This window comes from Alligator mississippiensis, chromosome 11, assembly GCF_030867095.1.
Source record: "Alligator mississippiensis isolate rAllMis1 chromosome 11, rAllMis1, whole genome shotgun sequence".
In the NCBI taxonomy this organism is placed as follows: Eukaryota; Metazoa; Chordata; order Crocodylia; family Alligatoridae; genus Alligator; species Alligator mississippiensis.
The window spans coordinates 47,412,313-47,429,266 of record NC_081834.1 but is presented as its reverse complement, the minus strand read 5'-3'; the positions used below and the strand labels follow the sequence as shown (position 1 = coordinate 47,429,266).

At 47.8% G+C, this 16,954-nt stretch overlaps 1 protein-coding gene and 1 long non-coding RNA gene across 4 annotated transcripts; one reads left to right on the top strand and one right to left on the bottom strand.

Moving 5' to 3' along the window:
• Positions 1–2,845: 2,845 nt before the first annotated feature.
• On the bottom strand, positions 2,846–9,291 carry LOC102568173 (zinc finger protein 664). Of its 3 annotated transcripts, XM_014606168.3 has the most exons (5): positions 9,229–9,291; positions 9,085–9,140; positions 6,380–6,506; positions 5,687–5,800; positions 2,846–5,257 (listed from the first exon to the last, which is right to left on the bottom strand). In XM_014606168.3, the coding sequence occupies exons 2-5, from the start codon at positions 9,106–9,108 to the stop codon at positions 3,897–3,899; spliced, it is 1,626 nt and encodes a 541-aa protein (XP_014461654.3). In that variant the 5' UTR covers positions 9,109–9,140; positions 9,229–9,291; the 3' UTR covers positions 2,846–3,896. The 3 variants fall into 3 exon arrangements, with proteins under 3 accessions (XP_014461654.3, XP_059570211.1, XP_059570212.1); XM_059714228.1 differs by lacking the exon at positions 9,229–9,291 and having other exon boundaries at positions 6,384–6,506; positions 9,085–9,143; XM_059714229.1 differs by lacking the exons at positions 5,687–5,800; positions 6,380–6,506; positions 9,085–9,140; positions 9,229–9,291 and adding an exon at positions 5,561–5,680.
• An 18-nt stretch (positions 9,292–9,309) lies between these two features.
• On the top strand, positions 9,310–13,384 carry LOC109281554 (uncharacterized). Its single transcript, XR_009455394.1, has 2 exons — positions 9,310–9,503; positions 11,005–13,384. It is a non-coding gene; the product is annotated as an uncharacterized LOC109281554 (long non-coding RNA).
• Positions 13,385–16,954: the final 3,570 nt, after the last annotated feature.

Sequence of the window (16,954 nt, the reverse complement as noted above, 5' to 3'; positions counted from 1 at the left end):
ACTCAAGCTCATTTAATTTCTTCTCACCACTTTTCCTCTTTTTCCTTCTACTGTGGCAGCTTTTCCTTTTAATGATGTGCTAATGGATCAAAATACTATATAGTTTGAGTACGAGCAGGAGGATTTGCAGGGTTTTTGGATAAACAACTAGATGCATGGTAGCCAGTGGACCACCATCCTCGGAAACAAAGCTGAGAAATACTTGTTGGTTCTCTGTTTTTAGCAGCTACGCTGGCATTTTCTTCCTGTTCACCTTGCAGTTTTCCATAAGACGTAATGCATGGATTATAGCTTTCAAGCATTTCAAACCCTGCAGCTTTAGGCCTTGATTCCCAGGTCTTGATATCCTTTCATTGAGTGTTCTTCAGCATCCGCTACAAGAAGTTGACCATAGCTCAGCCTTTCACTGTATTGCAGATTTAGCACGCCAATACTGTGATACACAGCTCCATGACGTTTGAAGCAGTATGGCCCTGGATTTCTTGGTGTATGTAGGTTTGCTCCAAATGATGTGACCACCAGGTTGCACTGTTGCAGCTTTCATCTTGTCATGGCAGTGGTTTCTGAGCTCGTTACCTGAGGTTTTTCATAGACATTAGAGCTGGAAGGGACCTTGGAAGATCATCGAGTCCAGCCCCCTGCCCCAGGGGCAAGAAGTCAGCAGGGGTCATAGGAGCCCAGCAAGATAAACATCCAAATTTCTCTTGAAGGCGTTCAAAGTAGGTGCTTGAACCACCTCTGGCAGCAGGGTATTCCAGACCTTGGGGGCTCAGACAGTAACAAAGTTCTTTCTTATGTCCAGCCTGAAATGGTCATGGAGTTTATGACCATTCAACCTTGTCACCCCTTGGGGTGCTCTGGTGAACAAACATTCCCCCAGATACTGGTGGTCACCCCTGATAAACTTATAGGCAGCCATCAGATTACCCCTGAGCCTGCACTTTTACATGCTGAAGAGTCCCATAGCTCTCAGCCTCTCATCATAAGGTCTGTTTTCCTGACCTCTGATCATGCACGTGGCTCTTCTTTGGACTCTCTCAAGCTTCTCTACATCCTTTTTGAACTATGAAGCCCAAAACTGGGTGCAGGTGATTGGTTTCTCAAGGAAACTGATATACATATACCTGGCAAGTTGACTCTGCCGTTATAGCAACATCCTTTGAAGTAGCTCCCAGTTTTCTTGCTAAGAAAATATCTCACACCACAGTACTGGCAACACTTTACTGATGATAAATATAGTGATTTTGTGTCCCTTTGTCTTGATGAAGCTGGGATGTGGCACCCAATGCCCCAAAACATTGCTTTTGAGCAGTATGTTGATTTGTTCCCATCTCCCTATGTCCCAATTGAACGTAGTGCATTGATAAGGAATTGGAACCAATTTGGCTGCAGGAATCCTAGTGACTCATCCCCACAGGCACCTTCTGATGAAGAGAGAAGTACTTGCCATCCTAGAGTCTCATCTTCACTTCTGAGCAGAACTTTGCATGCTATTATGTGATTTAATTTTTTCTTTATAGGTAAACATGTTAAACGCCTTTAAGTATAAATACAAATGAATCAAATTCAAGAGGGAACCCCAAAGATAATTCCTGTTCATGAAGTCTGAAATGGGCATTGCTTGGCCTCTATGTTCCTCTAAATCAGGCTTTTCCAGGTTTCCATTCCTCCCCACTAAAATCAATAGGGCTTTTCTCACAGCTGTCCACAACACCGTGTGAAATTTTGGAATTGATCTAGTGCAACATTCAGAAATGACTGTGGTGCAGATGCACAGAAATATCTTTGAACAGGGTATGGTGCATCACTTCATTCAGGCAGTATATTTAGGCAGTAATTTACCTTCTATTGTTTGTAAACTAAAATCATGCATAGAGAAGACAGATATGCATGTGCATTTGCTCACTGTGCAACTGTCCACCTGCATGGGATGTTTGGACATGCCAAATTCCAATGGATGGGAGCCAAGGGAACCCATAACATTTTTTTCCAGGGAATGAGTATGTGACATGGACTGAAACCCTTTCTGCATCCTTATCCATTGCCCCTCTTGCCCAGACAGACTGCAGAACAACATCCTCACTTCACTTAGGTTCATCGCATTATCTCTGGGATGTGGATAGGAAACGGCTACAATGGAACCAGATCGGGTAAGAAATTACCAGGGAGCTGCTGGGGTGAGCCGACCATCTGCTTCTCCAGTCCTTTCCCTGCTGTGTATCCCCCACCCGCTTACTAGGTGCTACCAAAAGCCACGGTGAACACCAACAAGCAATAATAAATACAGAGCATCAGATCTGCCAGGGAGTACAAGGCAGGAAGCAGAAATCAGATAAGATTAGGCAGGGGAAAAGGATCAACATGCACTTGGGGAGGGTACAGGGCTAGTTTGTGGCATGCCTATCAAAAATGGCATGTGACAACCAGCAGCATGTCCATTCCCTATCCCTGCCATGGGGACCTGGACTGAATTTTTGCCCAGAAGACCTCTAGTGATAATAGCTACGCACAAATATAGCCACCAGGAATCTCAGGTGTAACAGCTGCAAAGGTATATAGCTGTGGGCCCTGGAGGGTCCTAAGTGTTGCTTCAGGAAGATTGAGGCTGTTCTCTCAGCTTGGCATGGAGTTAGGAATGACACTTTATTCTGCTGCTTCTGTTGTGAACTGGGATCCCAGAATGAGCCAGAGAATCCAGGTATTGAACAGAGACTTTGGGGAAAGTTTGGAGGACAGGAAGGCAATGAGACTGCACACATAGCTTTCTCATCCCATCTCTTCTCTCCAGGTATCTGTGTCTGAGAGCAGCTACCTTTATTGCACAAATGATTCCTGAATTCTAGGATCTTGCAGCCTTTTGGAAACCACTCTTTTATTGCTAAATGCACATAAAGGAATACACAAAATGGCAATAATAATGAACCCTCACTCTGGTACGGGTGTCCTGGAGGAGAGTGGGGATAGTTCAGATGGGGGAAAGAGTGAAAAAGAATATAGAAAGGCTTCAAGGAGAGCATTAACAGGCTTCCATTAAGCTTTTCCTTTTTTCCAGGGGAGTGGGGAAAAGCCAGCAGGAATCCTAATCTGTTTTGCATCCTAATCCTTTCCTCTAAAGTGTCCAATTGGTGTCCAGGAACCCCACTTGATATCTCCCATTGAATAGCTCATAACTACTCTGAGCACGATTCTCCAACAATTTATACACCCGCGTATTACCAATTTCCTCTAGATCAGTGGGGTTAAATCTTTTTGGCAGGCATGCCACTAATTAAGCCCCATGCCCTCCCAGAATACCACTCTGATCACCTCCCCCTGCCTAATCTGCTTTCTGCTCCATGCCCAGTCTGCTGCTCTGCTTTCTGCTCCCTGCTGCCTGCCCCCTCTCTGATCTGCACCACACCCAAAGTCTGCCCATGCCACATGTGCTGCAGGCTGGCCACCTTGGATCAAGACCACATCTCAGCTTACTTATGAAGAAGTCATGGCAAGCTATGTCAAAAGCCTTACTAAAGCCAAGGTACATTGCATCAACTGCTGCATTTTCCCCTCATCAACCCCCTCCCTGTATCAGTGAAGACACCACTTCATCACAGAAAAGGAAATCAGGTTGATCAGGTGTGATTTGTTCATGAACCATCCATGTGGCACCTGCTTATCACTTTGGAAGCACCAAGAGGTCAGCAAACAGATTGCTTGATGATAGGCATCAGTAATGTTTCAGCTCTCAAGGTTGGCTGCACTGATCTATAATTGCCCAAATCTTCCTTTTCCCCTTTTGTTAAAGATGGGAACTATAATTGCTCTTTTCCAGCCTTCTGGGTCTTCACCCAACTTCCATGAGTTTTCAAAATGACAAGCAGCAAACTGATATGCTGCTTCAGATGGGCACAGACCCATCACATCACAGTCAGAGGTCCCCCTGCCTTCTGTCCCATGTGGAGTTTCTCATGGGATAACAGTGAGACCTTTGCCTTGTAGTTTATCCCACACACAGAGCACTTGTAGGGCCTTTCCCCTGTGTGGAGTCTTTGGTGTCTGATGAGGTGTGATTTCTGACTGAAGCTCTTTCGGCACTCAGGGCACTGATATGGTTTCTCCCCCGTGTGGACTCTCCGGTGTAGAATTAGCTCCGAGCTTCCCTTGAAGCTCTTCCCGCAGTCCAGACACTTGTAGGGTTTCTCCCCTGCATGGATCCTCTGATGAATAACAAGGTGGGACCTCTGGCTGAAGCTCTTCCCACACTCGGGGCATGCATATGGCTTTTCCCCTGTGTGAATTCGCCGGTGGGAAATTAGCTCTGAGTTCCTCTTGAAGTTCTTCCCGCAGTCGGGGCAGTGGTAGGGCATCTCACCCGTGTGGATCCTCTGGTGCACAACCAGGTCTGCACTGCGCTGGCAGCTCTTCCCACACTCGGGGCAGCAGAAGGGTTTCTCCCCTGTATGGCGTCTCTGATGGGCCGTCAGGTGCGAGCTCTGGCGGAAGCTCTTCCCACAGTGGAGGCAGCAATAAGGCCTCTCCCCTGTGTGCAGTCTCTGGTGGGAAATAAGGGATGAGAAATAAGCAAAGCATTTCCCACACTCGAGGCAGCTGTAGGGCCTCTCCCTGGTGTGGACGGTGCGATGGGAGAGGAGGTCTGAGCTCTGCCCAAAGCTCTTCCCACAGCCAGGGCAGCGATACGGCCTCTCCCCCGTGTGCAGTCTTTGGTGAGACGTGAGGTCAGAGCTCCGTTTAAACCTTCTACTGCACCTGGAGCACTTGTAAGGCCTCTCTGCCGTGTGGATCCTCTGGTGGGAGACCAGGTCTGCGCTTTGCTTGAAGCTTTTTGGACACTCGGGGCACGTGTAGAGCCTCTCTCCCTTGTGCGTTCTCCGATGCCGGGTCAGGTTTGAGCTCACGCTGAAACTCTCCCCACATTCAGTGCAGCTGTACGGCCTCTCACCTGTGTGGATGCGCTGGTGTCTAATCAGGTTTGGTCTCCGACTGAAGTGTCTGCCACACTCAGCGCATTCATGCAGTTTGTCCTTTGCACAGGCTTTAGGCTGGCCTGGGATTTCCTCCACGTCCTGCACACTCACTGCAGGGCAAGCAGCTTTATCACATCTCAGGTGTGCCTCCTGCTCCTTTACTCCATGCTGAATTTCAGGACCTTCTCCCTGGCCAGGGCTGGGGGAGGCATCTCCTTCAGATCTGTGTGGTTGTTGCTCCTCAAGATGTTTCTGGTCAGGACTCTCCTTGCTCTCACTCACCATCCCATCACCTGTGGGGGCACAGAGGAAGCCCAGGAAGGAGTAATTCATCATGGTGGGAAGAAAAGGGCCCTCAGAAAGGAAAACAGCAAAGGGGCAGCCCAGAAACCCACAACAACTGCTGGGAGATCGAAAAAGCTGGAGAAAAATTCCCACCCCCAAAACACCTTCCCCAGAAGAGGGGGATAGGAGGGGAGGGGATAAGTTCTGTCTTTAAATCTCACATGAACACCTAGGGGGAAGAGAACAAGTATCAGGTGTCAGTCACAAGAGGTGGGAAGATATAAGTGACCTCTACCCTGGAGATACAATACCTGCTGGTGACATTCCTGACTGGGGTGAGATGAGGCAGAAATGGTGAAATTTAGGGGGTCTTTGGGGAAATCCCAGGTGCTTATGTCAATGACAGATGGTCAGTGTCCATTCAAACAATTCTTCACCTGTGTTAATGTTTCGCAGGATCCCCCTTTCCTCCAAGTCCTGGAGATCTGGGATCCATGGCTCTTCCCCCTGTTCCAGCTGGGAGATCACTTGGGGCTTGGTAATATGGAGTCCTAATCCAGAAAAAATAAACAGGTGAGACCGGGACTTTGCAGTTATTGAAACAGTGATGTTCTGCATGGCTAAGGGCCCTGGTACAAACTGAACAGATGGGAAAACTTCCAGGAAGTCCTTCTGGAGAGGTCTGATCATTTCTGCAAGGTCTGCTTCTGATGGAAATTCAAAGATTCTTCACATGCTGGGGGGGATGGTATAACATGGGACGTTCTCCTTCCTGTTTCTAACCTGGCTGAGACACGATCCCTTTCCAATCATGCAGCCTATCATGGGAATGGAGGAGATGTGAAATCTGTAAAAAAGTAGGCTCTCCTGGTTAAAACTAGAGGGGATCACACAGCCATCCCCTTGCTTGGAAGCTCTAGAGACAGGGAAGTTGTAACAGTTCCATTGTGATGCCACATCTTTCCTTCCATGGGAGTGGGTGTAGATGTGGACTATAGTGTTAATCCCCTTGAAATCTGGGGATCAGGGAAGAACCCTAAGTAGAAGCCAACCTGAGGACTTCAGTGATACCCCACGGGATATAACAGGAAAGTTGATGTTTCTATTACCAAGGGGACACAAATTCTTACCCACTGAATTCAGGGTCTTGTAATTCTCCAACATCACATCTTTGTAGAGGGCTTTCTGGCCAGGATCCAGCATATCCCATTGCCCCTTGGAGAAATATACAGCTACCTCCTCAAAGAGGACTGTGCCCTGAAACAACACCGTATTCCTCACTCAGTACATGACCACAAATCCCAGTCTCATCATCTCATTCTCACAGTTGGAAAATGCCCCATCCCTTGAACCGAAGCCAACACACTGCAGAGAAGGGGGAAACATCACAAAACTGTCCTGAAGAATATGATGCTTCCGTGGTGAAATTGTGATGCCACTGTTTTTTTAGAGCTGAGGTGTGTGCAAATAAGTGGCCTTCATCAGGCTGGCCATCCAGGCCCAGAGATATTGAGGAGACTGTGCTCTCTTCAGCGAACACAGATGCAGTTAGGGGACAGGATAGAAAACTATGAAAAACAACACACTTGTATGGTGCTAGAGGGAGCCTGATGTGTGAAACATGGTAGATAAAAATCGATGATTAAAAAAATAAATTAAAACAAATTAATTTTTAAAAATTTCAGTTCAACTTATTTTGAGTTATTTTTAACCTAAATTATAATTGTTTCCTTTTTTCAAAAGAACGCAGCTTAAAATGAATTCTGAATTTAATACAGCATCGACTAAGGTATACATTTAGTGCAATCTATTCAAATAATTTAAATAAAATAATATGTTGAGTCAAAGAGCCTCTAGTGAAAACTCTGGAGTTAAAGGCTGATTTTCTCCTATATGGGAATGAGAAGGAAAAGATCAAAGTTTTGAGGTCAAGCTTTAAAAATATGGCACAATATTTCATGTATTAGGGGCTTGACCCAGCACAGGATGTAGGGTCTATACTACTGGATGCAAAAGACCAGCAAAAGTAATTGAAGGTGTTGGAACCTGGCTTCTAACTCCAGCAGACACCCCATTCATTAGGATTATCCACTGAGCCCAACTGGACGGTATCAATCTCCTGGTGTATTTTCTCTAACTAAGCTCTGTTTCTCTCAGCTCTCAGCAGAAAGAATGCTTTCTTCACTTGGGGTGGTTCATTCAAAGCTGAGAAATCAATTGGGAGCTGAAAAAGCAGCAAAGCTTGTTTTTCTCTTCTAGTCTATGAATAAAAACAGGGAGAAGGATAAGATCTATGAGTTCAAAAACTTAAAAGGGGGCAAAAATTGTCAAAACAGCCTAGGTAAAAAAAAAAAAAAGACGGCCTATTTTAAAGAGAGGCAGGCAAATAAACACTTAAGCTCAAATGACTTTCATCAAGGCATTTACAATTTTTTTTTTCATCAAGGCATTTACAATTTTTTTCTCCACAGGGACTTGAAATAATTGGTTTAATTCACTAACAACAGTTCATACTTCTAATACTATAACAGTTAGTATTAGTGTTTAATAAATTAGTTGTAAATGTGCACCATGTTATGATTTTTTAAAGTTTCTATATTAAAGGTTTGTTTAATATATTTGAAGGGCTGGTTTTGTACATTCAGTTTAATTCATATTACCATTTTAATGCACCTTGATACAATTATGAGCAAAAGGTTAATCATCTAGTGAATCAGAAATACACGTTTCACCATTTTAGAGCATTCTAAAATGAAGGATTTCCAACAATCCAAATACGTTAAGCATTTCTATATGTGCTTATATATATGTATATATGCATATGTGTGTGTATGTATGTTTACACACACATATGCACAGATATAAGTGCATGTATGTATGTGTGTATATATATATACACACATACTTGTTAGAAACATATATATGTTTCTAACAATCCAAATATATTAAGCATATATATATATGCTGATATATGTGCATATATGCATATGTGTATGTGTGTGTGTGTGTGTGTGTGTGTGTGTGTATGAGAGAGAGAGAGAGAGAGAGAGAGAGAGAGAGAGAGAGGCATATAAATAACGCACATATATAAGCTTAATGTATTTAGATTGTTAGAAACTATCTATCTATTTAGCTAGCTAGCTATATCTAGATTATATACCTAGGAAACATATGTACTAAATCTATTGTAACAACCATAAACCTTTCTTTTAAAAAAATAAGAGTGAGAAAGTTAATACAACTCAATTATTTAAATTGGACTTTTGGTTTGCTGATTGAATTCAGTGATTTAAACTGATTTCAGAGAGCAGACAGGGCAGTGGGGAGGGTGATATGATGTAGCTCTCCTTTCTCAGGGGTGCAGTGGGTTAACAGGCAAACCTGTCTTTTCAGCAGCCAGGGGAAGGCTGCATGTTTTCACATGCACTAGTACAGACAGACACAGACACTAGGCTGCTTCCTTCTTTTGGATCCAAAGATAAATCAAACTGGCCAATATTTATTGCCATTTTGAAACCATTGCCACTGGATACCAGCAGGATGTGAATTATGGGAGAGCTTGGGGGGCAGGGGGGCTGAGCCACTCATAAGAGATGAGATCCCCCTTGTAAGATTTGAAAATCATAATGGGGGCGGTCCTCTGATCGGATTGCTCCTTCACTTAGGTGGATTTGCTAATCAATGACCGGTTTAATTTTTTTTGGCAGACCCCCCTCAAGAGTCAAAGTGTAATTCGAACCCTGGATACCAGAACACTTAGCATTTACCCTTCTCTTCTCCTCCGCTATGTATTGATCCTCCCCCAGCCCCTCATCACTCCTGCCCAGCAGCTTACCTGAGCCAGCCTTGCTGCAGCCATCGGCCCCCACGCCAGCTGGGCCAAGGCACAATCTGCAAGGAAAGGGCAGAGGTTATGGTGAAGGCTTCCAAGAAAAGGAGGCCAGTGGAGGAAGTTGGCTCAGGCATCTCTCTCCATTACCTGGAGTCTCCAGCTCCACCTAGATCCCAGATCACAAGACAAGCAGCTGCAGGAAATCTCAGGCTGAGCGGAAGGAAAAGCAGCTTCCCCTTCCTGCCGCAAAGCCCAGGCCCGCAGCGTGTCCTGTGCACCAGGGACAGTGCCGGGTCTGGCTGCTCACAGCTGTCACCAGGGGGCTCTGGCTGCCTCTGAAGGAGACAAGGCTGCTTTTGCTTTGCCCCTGCTCCGGAGACTGGGTTTGAGCTTTCTCTGGCTGTGGCTGCTTCCTGCACTGTGTTGGTAGCCTTGTTATGAACCTTTCATCTCAACTCCTGTCCTGTCCCTGTTTTCGTTATTATTTGTCCCAAGTCATGAGTATTACGTCACGTGTGGCTGCCAGTACTATGGGGGCTGATAGTTTCATTGGGCCTGGGCCTGGAAAATCTCCTGGTGTTCACAGTCCAGGGTTGTGCTCTGGCAGGTGCTGCTGGGGCTGTGCTGGGAGATGCCTGCACTGCAGCCCCCGGTGCCAAGCCCTGGGGGGGCTTTCTGCAGTGCTGGGACCAGTGCCCCAGGCAGCCCAGTGACTCTGCACACATGGCCCCTCCACACCCATCGCTGGTCCCCGCAGGGCTGCGTGTCCCAGAGCTGCTGCCTTCACATGGCAGGGGCGCATCCAGGGTACCCGCATCCAGTGGTACCCGCTTTTGATTCCTGCTCCACCCAAACTTTAAAACCAGCTGCTTGGGAGAGGCAGTGTTTCTATTCAGAGGGTGCAGCTACACAAGATGCTTACTGCCCATAAGGCCTGCACGTAGGAGGTCCTCCAAAGGATTTGGAAGTGTCTGAAGCCATAGGTCGGGGTGGAGGATGCTTGCCAGTAGCAGAGCCACATATGGATCTTGAATGGTTCACATGGGTTTGGAATTGATTTGGCTCATTTGACTTGTGACATGACAATTTTTCCATAAAAACAGAAACAAAATAAAAAATTAACAACCCCCCTCAACAATGCACAGTGTTATCCAAGGCTTTTTGGGCTTTTGGCACAGATTAAGTGTAGGGGGCATATGAATCCCAAGACCTCCAGGTGTGGGCCTGCATGTTGGATACCGGCCAATGGCTCTGGGAGTATCTGAAGTCCCAGGGTGAGAGTCTGGGATAGAGGATGCTCACTAGCTGTAGCGCTATACATGGTGTTTCAAATGATTGAGTTCTGCCTGCTCAATTGATGTGGTTTTTGGAACAATCGCGTCCTGTTCAATTTGTAGGATTTGGAACTGATTTAGCTCATTTGACCTGGAACAACACGAAATATATTATTAAAAAACAGACAAACACTGCACAGTAGTATGGCAGTTAAAAACTGTGCTAATAGACTACAGTGCAGTGTTATTAGGCTAATGTGCAGTAAGCATCACAAAATAACCATGCACCAGTGTTACTATGCTGTTACCCTAGTTACTGCACATTGTGTTATATGTTATTAAGTACTAAACTAAATGTGCAGTATCTAAGGTGCATTAATGAATGTGTAGATGCCCAGAGAGGCTCAACCTACTTCACGGCCCTAATCATCTTCCTAATTAAGCTTCCTCCCCTCCACAGGTGTAAACAACGCTCTCTCTTTTTTAATGGTCTTGAAGATCCACTACTCAAACTATCCTTTCTTCTGCAGTGTTGCTGCTTGTTAGGCACTCTCTTCTGTTTCATAGCCCTTCAGACTGCTTTTAGCAAAACTGGCCCAGTATTGTACTCTCCCAGCTTTGTGTTTTCTTTCTGTGCTTGAAAAACCAGGACTGTCCCAGGACTTGAAAAGACTTAAGTGCGGGAAGAGGTTCAAGCGGAGCTCAGATCTGAGCAAGCCTCGGAGGAGCCACTTGTACAACAGACCTTATCACTATCCTGACTGTGGTAAGAGCTTCAGCTACAGATCCCACCTTACTGAACACCAGAGGTCCACCCCAGGGAGCGACCCTGCAGCTGCTCCATGTGTGGGAAGAGCTTCGGCCGACCTCAGATCTCTGGACACCAGAGCTCCCCACGACTGAGATGCCCTGCAGGTGCTCCATGTGTGGGCAAAGCTAGAGAGCAAAGGTCTCCCTCGTGTCCCAGTGCAAAGCCCACACAGGTGCGGAGGCCGAGGGAGCTCTTGCTGTGAGATAACAGGTCTGTGCACATCTGAAGCGAAGCAGGATGAGCCGGTGGGAGCAGCCGGGGAGGTGGGGGTGGCTGAACTTTTGGTTTGTCATGAGCAGGGAGCAGCTCTGGGAACAGAGGAGGGTGCAGGGAGCTGGGACTGAACATCCAGGGTTATTTGGGCATCTGCTATCATAGTCTCATTTTTTGAAGCAGTGTACAGCTACCCAAATGACCTTAGGCTTTGTTTCAGGGCCCAGTGCAAATGCTTAACCCTGCTTCTGCTATCTATATACTGAACAACTGGTCTGAGGTGACTGTAATTTTCCAGTAGTTTTCTAGTGAGAAACTGAGACACTTACCGCTCCAACCATTAACTGGGCTGGGACGGCCCTCCCCACTGCTGCCAAATTCCCAAACCCTGAGCCCTGTCAGCAGGTTGGGATCAGGTCACATCCCCTCTTCCCACCTCCAGCATCAACCCTTCTCCCTTCTCTGCGCAGGGCTGGGTCAAGTCCACACCCCACCATGGCTTAGGTCTTCTTATGTATGTTCTCACATATGTCCTCTTTTCCACAACACGCTTTGCAAGTCAGAACAATGGAAAGCTTCCAACCACTTTAAAAATAGTGAAACACTATATTTAGTTACAAATTTGACCTACATTAAAAAAAGAAAAGTCTATTCTGCTAAGGAGCCTTCTGTGGTCTTTAGGGCTTGATTTGTTACTTGCCAGTTTTACACAAAGTATATTATAAAAACGTGGGTAAGATGGGATCAGAATCAGACCATCCCTTATTATAAAATCCTTTACTTTTTGCAAAATTTTACATAAGCAGCTTTTTTAACATGAGATCCTGCCTATTTGAAAAGCAGAACACAGTTACAGATAGCATCGTTCTGTCTATACACAAGCCCAAAGCAAAAATATTTTGCTCTCAATATTTATTTTATTTCTATTAAAATCTCTTGTGATTTTAGGGACCAGACTCATGTCTCTGAATGCCTGGGTTTGGCAATGTTTCCATGGCACCCACCAGCAGTCTGGCAAGTACTTCACTAGACCTCTAGCTTTGGAGTCTCGTTTTTGATTACCTCTCTCACAAAACGACCTTACCAAGAAATTAAACTATGTTTTGTATCATAGGTGCAGTCTCACAGATCCAAAAATGATATGTGCACACACAGAATCAACCTTTTCTGGACAGCATAATCAAGATGATACAACAATTAAGGACAGGAAATTAGGAGTACCATATCTTCTTTGTTTCTCGTCATGGGGTGAGGCCAGTTGTTCCCAACATCAGCTTTCACTCACTGTTGGACTAGAACAAAGCAATGGAGCAATTCTTGAGTTGCAAAGTACTCAGGAAGACTCCAAACAGTCAAATGTTTTGAACCCTGTGGACTCCTAGTGAAAATCTCTGGGTTTATCTGGACTCATGTCAGTGTTTGCAAACCTAGCAGCGCTCATATCGTGCATCCCCGCAGAAGGAGCTCCCAGCGCCCTGGGGCTGTGGCCCCTTGCTGAGAACCACCAGACTCAGTTTACCCACATGGAGAAACTCATGCAGCCAAATAATCCCATTTTAATGGGGGGGGGAGGGAGGAAGGGCAGGGCTGTAAATTGGCAGCCTGCCATGGCCGAGCCATATTTGGGCTGGGCAAGTCTCTGGTCAAAGATGTCCAGGAGAGTTCCCCAGTGGCACAGAGGTGTGCCAAGAGGTTGCCCAAAACAGGATATCTAGCTATAATCCCAGTCCAAAATCCAGTTCCTGATTCGGGTCCATATACTTAGTATAGTGGCTTGCCTGCTGTCAGTGGGCAGCCTGGTACAGCCAAACCGCGCTTTGGGCTGGGCAAGTCTCTGGTCAGAGATGTCGAGGGAAGTCCCTCAGTGGCGTCAACAGGAAGTTTCAGGTGTCCCAAAAAGTATTTTGCCCCATAATCCCATTTTAATATGACCTTCATTTTGGGCTCTGTACTTGATACAAAATAATTTTTTACATATTAATTAGTAAATATGCATAGTTAATAACATTCTCTCTGTTTCAGATGTTTAATTCATTAAGAACAAGCTTTTATTAGGTCTAGATTAGTTTTGAAAAAGGAACTGAGCACTGGGAATAAGGAATAGGGCATTGGGAGTAAGGACTAGAGAACTGGAAATAAGGAACCGGGAATAAGTAACCAACTTTAGCCTTATCTTGTTTCAAGAAAACATCGCTATATCCCACAACAGATCCTGGGAGGCATGTGGCCCTGGACTCATAGTCAGCACGAGTCAGGCAACACTGTGAAGCAGCTGGAGATCCAGTCTGCCCTTCACCTATTTCCCAATATCTTGGGGGTAGCAGGTGGTCCTGGGCTGTGTGTGGTGCCGAGAGGTAGGCAGAAGATGAGGCAGAAGAGTGCAAAGTCCTGTGTCGCTTCCTTAGGAGGCTTGTTGTTAACCCAAGCCCATCAGACCATGGGTAATAGCCAACAGACCTGCTCTCTGACGGTGAACACATGGATCCAAGAGGAAAACCCACTCCCCGCTTTCTCATCTCCTCAGCCACAGCAGCCTTGCCCTGGGCAACACCACAACTTTCCATCAAGCAAACCAGGCAGGCAGCACCTCCTGCGCAACAGCCCCGTTCCCCCACGCCCAGCTCTGCAGGGACACGGGCCGTGCGTCTCCAGCAGGTACAGACACTTCTCCCAACACATCGTCAAACCAGCAGCTTGTTACACAGGTCAGATCTGCGCCTGGCTGCAGGGCTCTACTTACTCTCACCTTAGGGAAGTTGTCCATGAGAACCCCTTCCCATCTTTCTCTCTGTTCAAAAGGGCTCCCTCTGAGAGAGAGGGTGGGGTGAGGTGTGGCTCCGCACTGGCCACAGGCAAGTCTCTTAGGATCATAGGACAGCAGGACTGGAAGGGACTCCACAAGGTCATCTAGTGCAGCCCCCTGATCAAGGCAGCAGCACCCCTGACTAAACCAGCCCAGCAAAGTGTCTGTCTAACCTGCTCTTGGAAGTTTCCAAGGATGGAGATCCCACAATTTCTCTAGCTGGCGGCTCCAGTGTTTGACAACCACCATACAGCTTCTCGTAGAGGGTTGTATGATGTTGGATGCCCAGTTTCAGCCAAATGTTGGCTATGTGTGTAACGTCCAACCCTGGGGGCTCAGCTCCTCTGTAGAAATCCTTTTTGCAGGGACCCAAATCAGGAACCAGTGCAGACAGTGCCGACCAGCGCAGGGTGAAGCCAAGCCCAGCAGCACCCCTGGCCCCATGGCACGTGGAGCGGCAGGGCAAGCCTTTCTGCAGCTGCCAGTTTGAGTTTCCCTGGGGGATCCCCCCACCCCACAACCACTCGCCCTGACAAGCTGCTTGCCATGGGCTGTCAGCTTCCAGCCAGGGCCCTCCCTAGGGCAGGGCTGGGTCATGTAGCTGCAGCCCCATGTGCATCACGTGCCAAGCTTTTGTCAGGGCCCTTCTTGTTTGCTCCTCTGAGGAAAAGAGTCTCAGGCTCCAGTCTCCCCTTCCACATCCCCTCAGCACAGCCTTTTATGAGAGGTTCAGATGCTGGTGGCACACTGGCACGCACGGCCATTCAGTGCAGTGCCAGGGAGTGCCCCTGTGCTGGGAGAGCTGGGATTGAGACCCCAAGACGCACATGTCACGTCCAGGGAGCCCAGCCTCTGTTAGCTGGGCTGAGAGCCGCCGTCAGTCCCTGCTGAGCTGGGCTGGGTTGGACATCACTTGTGGCCCTGAGGTGTCAGGCTGGGCACTAGCACACCCCTGGGGCAGGCAGAGCCCCTCCACGGGGCTGGGGTGAATATGCACCCAGGGATATAATTCCAGTGTCAGGACATTGCAGCACCTCAGTGACGTCCTCCTCCTCCCCCATGAATACTGCTCACACCCACAGTGCTGGGGAGCCCAGGGCAAGGCTGCTGTGGCTGAGGAGATGAGAAAGCGTTTGCAGGCTCCGGTGCGGGAGGCTGGTGTGCGATGTGCCGTACATTTGCTGAAGTGCTTCAGACGCACAGGACTGTTCCCTGTGCTCATTCACCATCTGTCTGGACCAGTGCAAATGTGCTGGGAAAACATAACAACATACTGGAGATTTTGCACAGGCCTGGATACCAACCGCAAGCTCTTCCGTTCCCGTCTTTTGGGTTTCTTGGGTCTTGAAGGGGGCTGGGTGGGCATTGAAACCCTGCTCCTCACATGTCACATAAGAGCAGTGACTGTGAACACGTGCTTGAGGTCAGGGGGGCAAACAACCAGCCAGGAGCTCCCAGTGCGACGCTGGGAGGAAACATCCCAGGGACATCGGACAATGTAAAAGCAGCAGTGTTGGGCAGGGATGCTGTCTTTTGTACAGTGTTGGTGTGAGTAGTACTGGGAGCCATAACCAGGTCTGGGGGTCATATGTGGGACAAGGGGCAAGAGGAGAGAGGCATCAATAAGAACCTAAGCAGCGAGTCAAAGCCTGGTGAGTAAAGCTCCCAGCAGGGTGTCGACAATACGGCCCGTGAGCTGGATCCAGTCCCCAGAGCCATGTCCTCTGGTCTGCAGGGCTCCTGGAGGGGCCAGGGATTTGGGGTGGGACAAGCGGATGAGGAACCGCCACTGAATTGCAGGGTGCGGAGCCGCCATGGACGTGTGCTGCAGCGCTGGGGGGTGACTGACGGCTGTGTGAATCCCTGAGGCTCCCTGAGCTGACACTGATCTGCTCCGACCACGGGTGCCACTGCTCCCACAACTGCAGGCGGGGGTCTGGATCCAGACTGTGCGGATCCCTGCAAGCCAGATCTAGCCCTGAGTGCCGGGGGGGGCTAAGTGGGTTTATTCCCAAGGGCCCTGTTTATTCCAATGGAAAAGACTGGGAAGATCCCTGTGCTGCAGCAGGGATACAGAGCTGGGTCTTCCCATCCCACACCAAACAAACACAACACAAAACCCCCCAGCCCCTGGACCCCAAGACGGTGAGATCTTGACTCAGGTGGCATCCAAATATTAGTCTGGAAGAGCCGCATGGATGGAGGGTACGGGGGTTGGGAGGGGGTTGCCCCTGCTACTCAGATAAGCCTGTTATTAAGTGCCTCCTCGTATACAGTGTGCTTTCACCAGCAAAATATGCTGGGTACCAAAAGGCCCTGCTCTGATTCCAAGGAAAAGACTCTGGAGAAACCTGCGTTCTAGCAGCAATTCACAGCTGGGCCTTTCACACCCCATTGAGCGCCTTGAACACCACGGTGTCTTTGCTTTTGCAACATGCTCCCCATCTCTCTTCTATTTCTCCCTCTGCTCTTGACAGAAAGACCAATCTGGAGCATGGTTGTTGGTTATAGCAGTGGGTGTTTTTGCCAAAATCTTGCAAAGTACCCTTTTTCCAGATATTCAGTTGGTCTCCTAAGAGATATCACATCCACCCAAAGCACCTCGGCAACCTGGAGCACAGGCAGCTTTTTCCCTTGCAACTTTGTTGAAACACCTCCCTGACTACCCAAGGTTGATTCGCTGAGCAACAAAGGCCTTTCCCCATCAAACAGTCTTAGCAGCTTCTCAGTCAGCTCAACCTTGGCTTTGAGCTAAAAATGCCACGTTTCTCC

Coding starts and splice junctions, on each gene's coding strand:
- LOC102568173 (XM_014606168.3), bottom strand. CDS start 9,108: ATGGCTGCAGCAAGGCTGGCTCAG. Junction 5,801..6,379: donor CAAGACCCTGAATTCAGTGG/GTAAGAATTTGT, acceptor TTTCTGGATTAG/GACTCCATATTACCAAGCCC. Junction 5,258..5,686: donor CCTGCGAAACATTAACACAG/GTGAAGAATTGT, acceptor GTGCCCCCACAG/GTGATGGGATGGTGAGTGAG.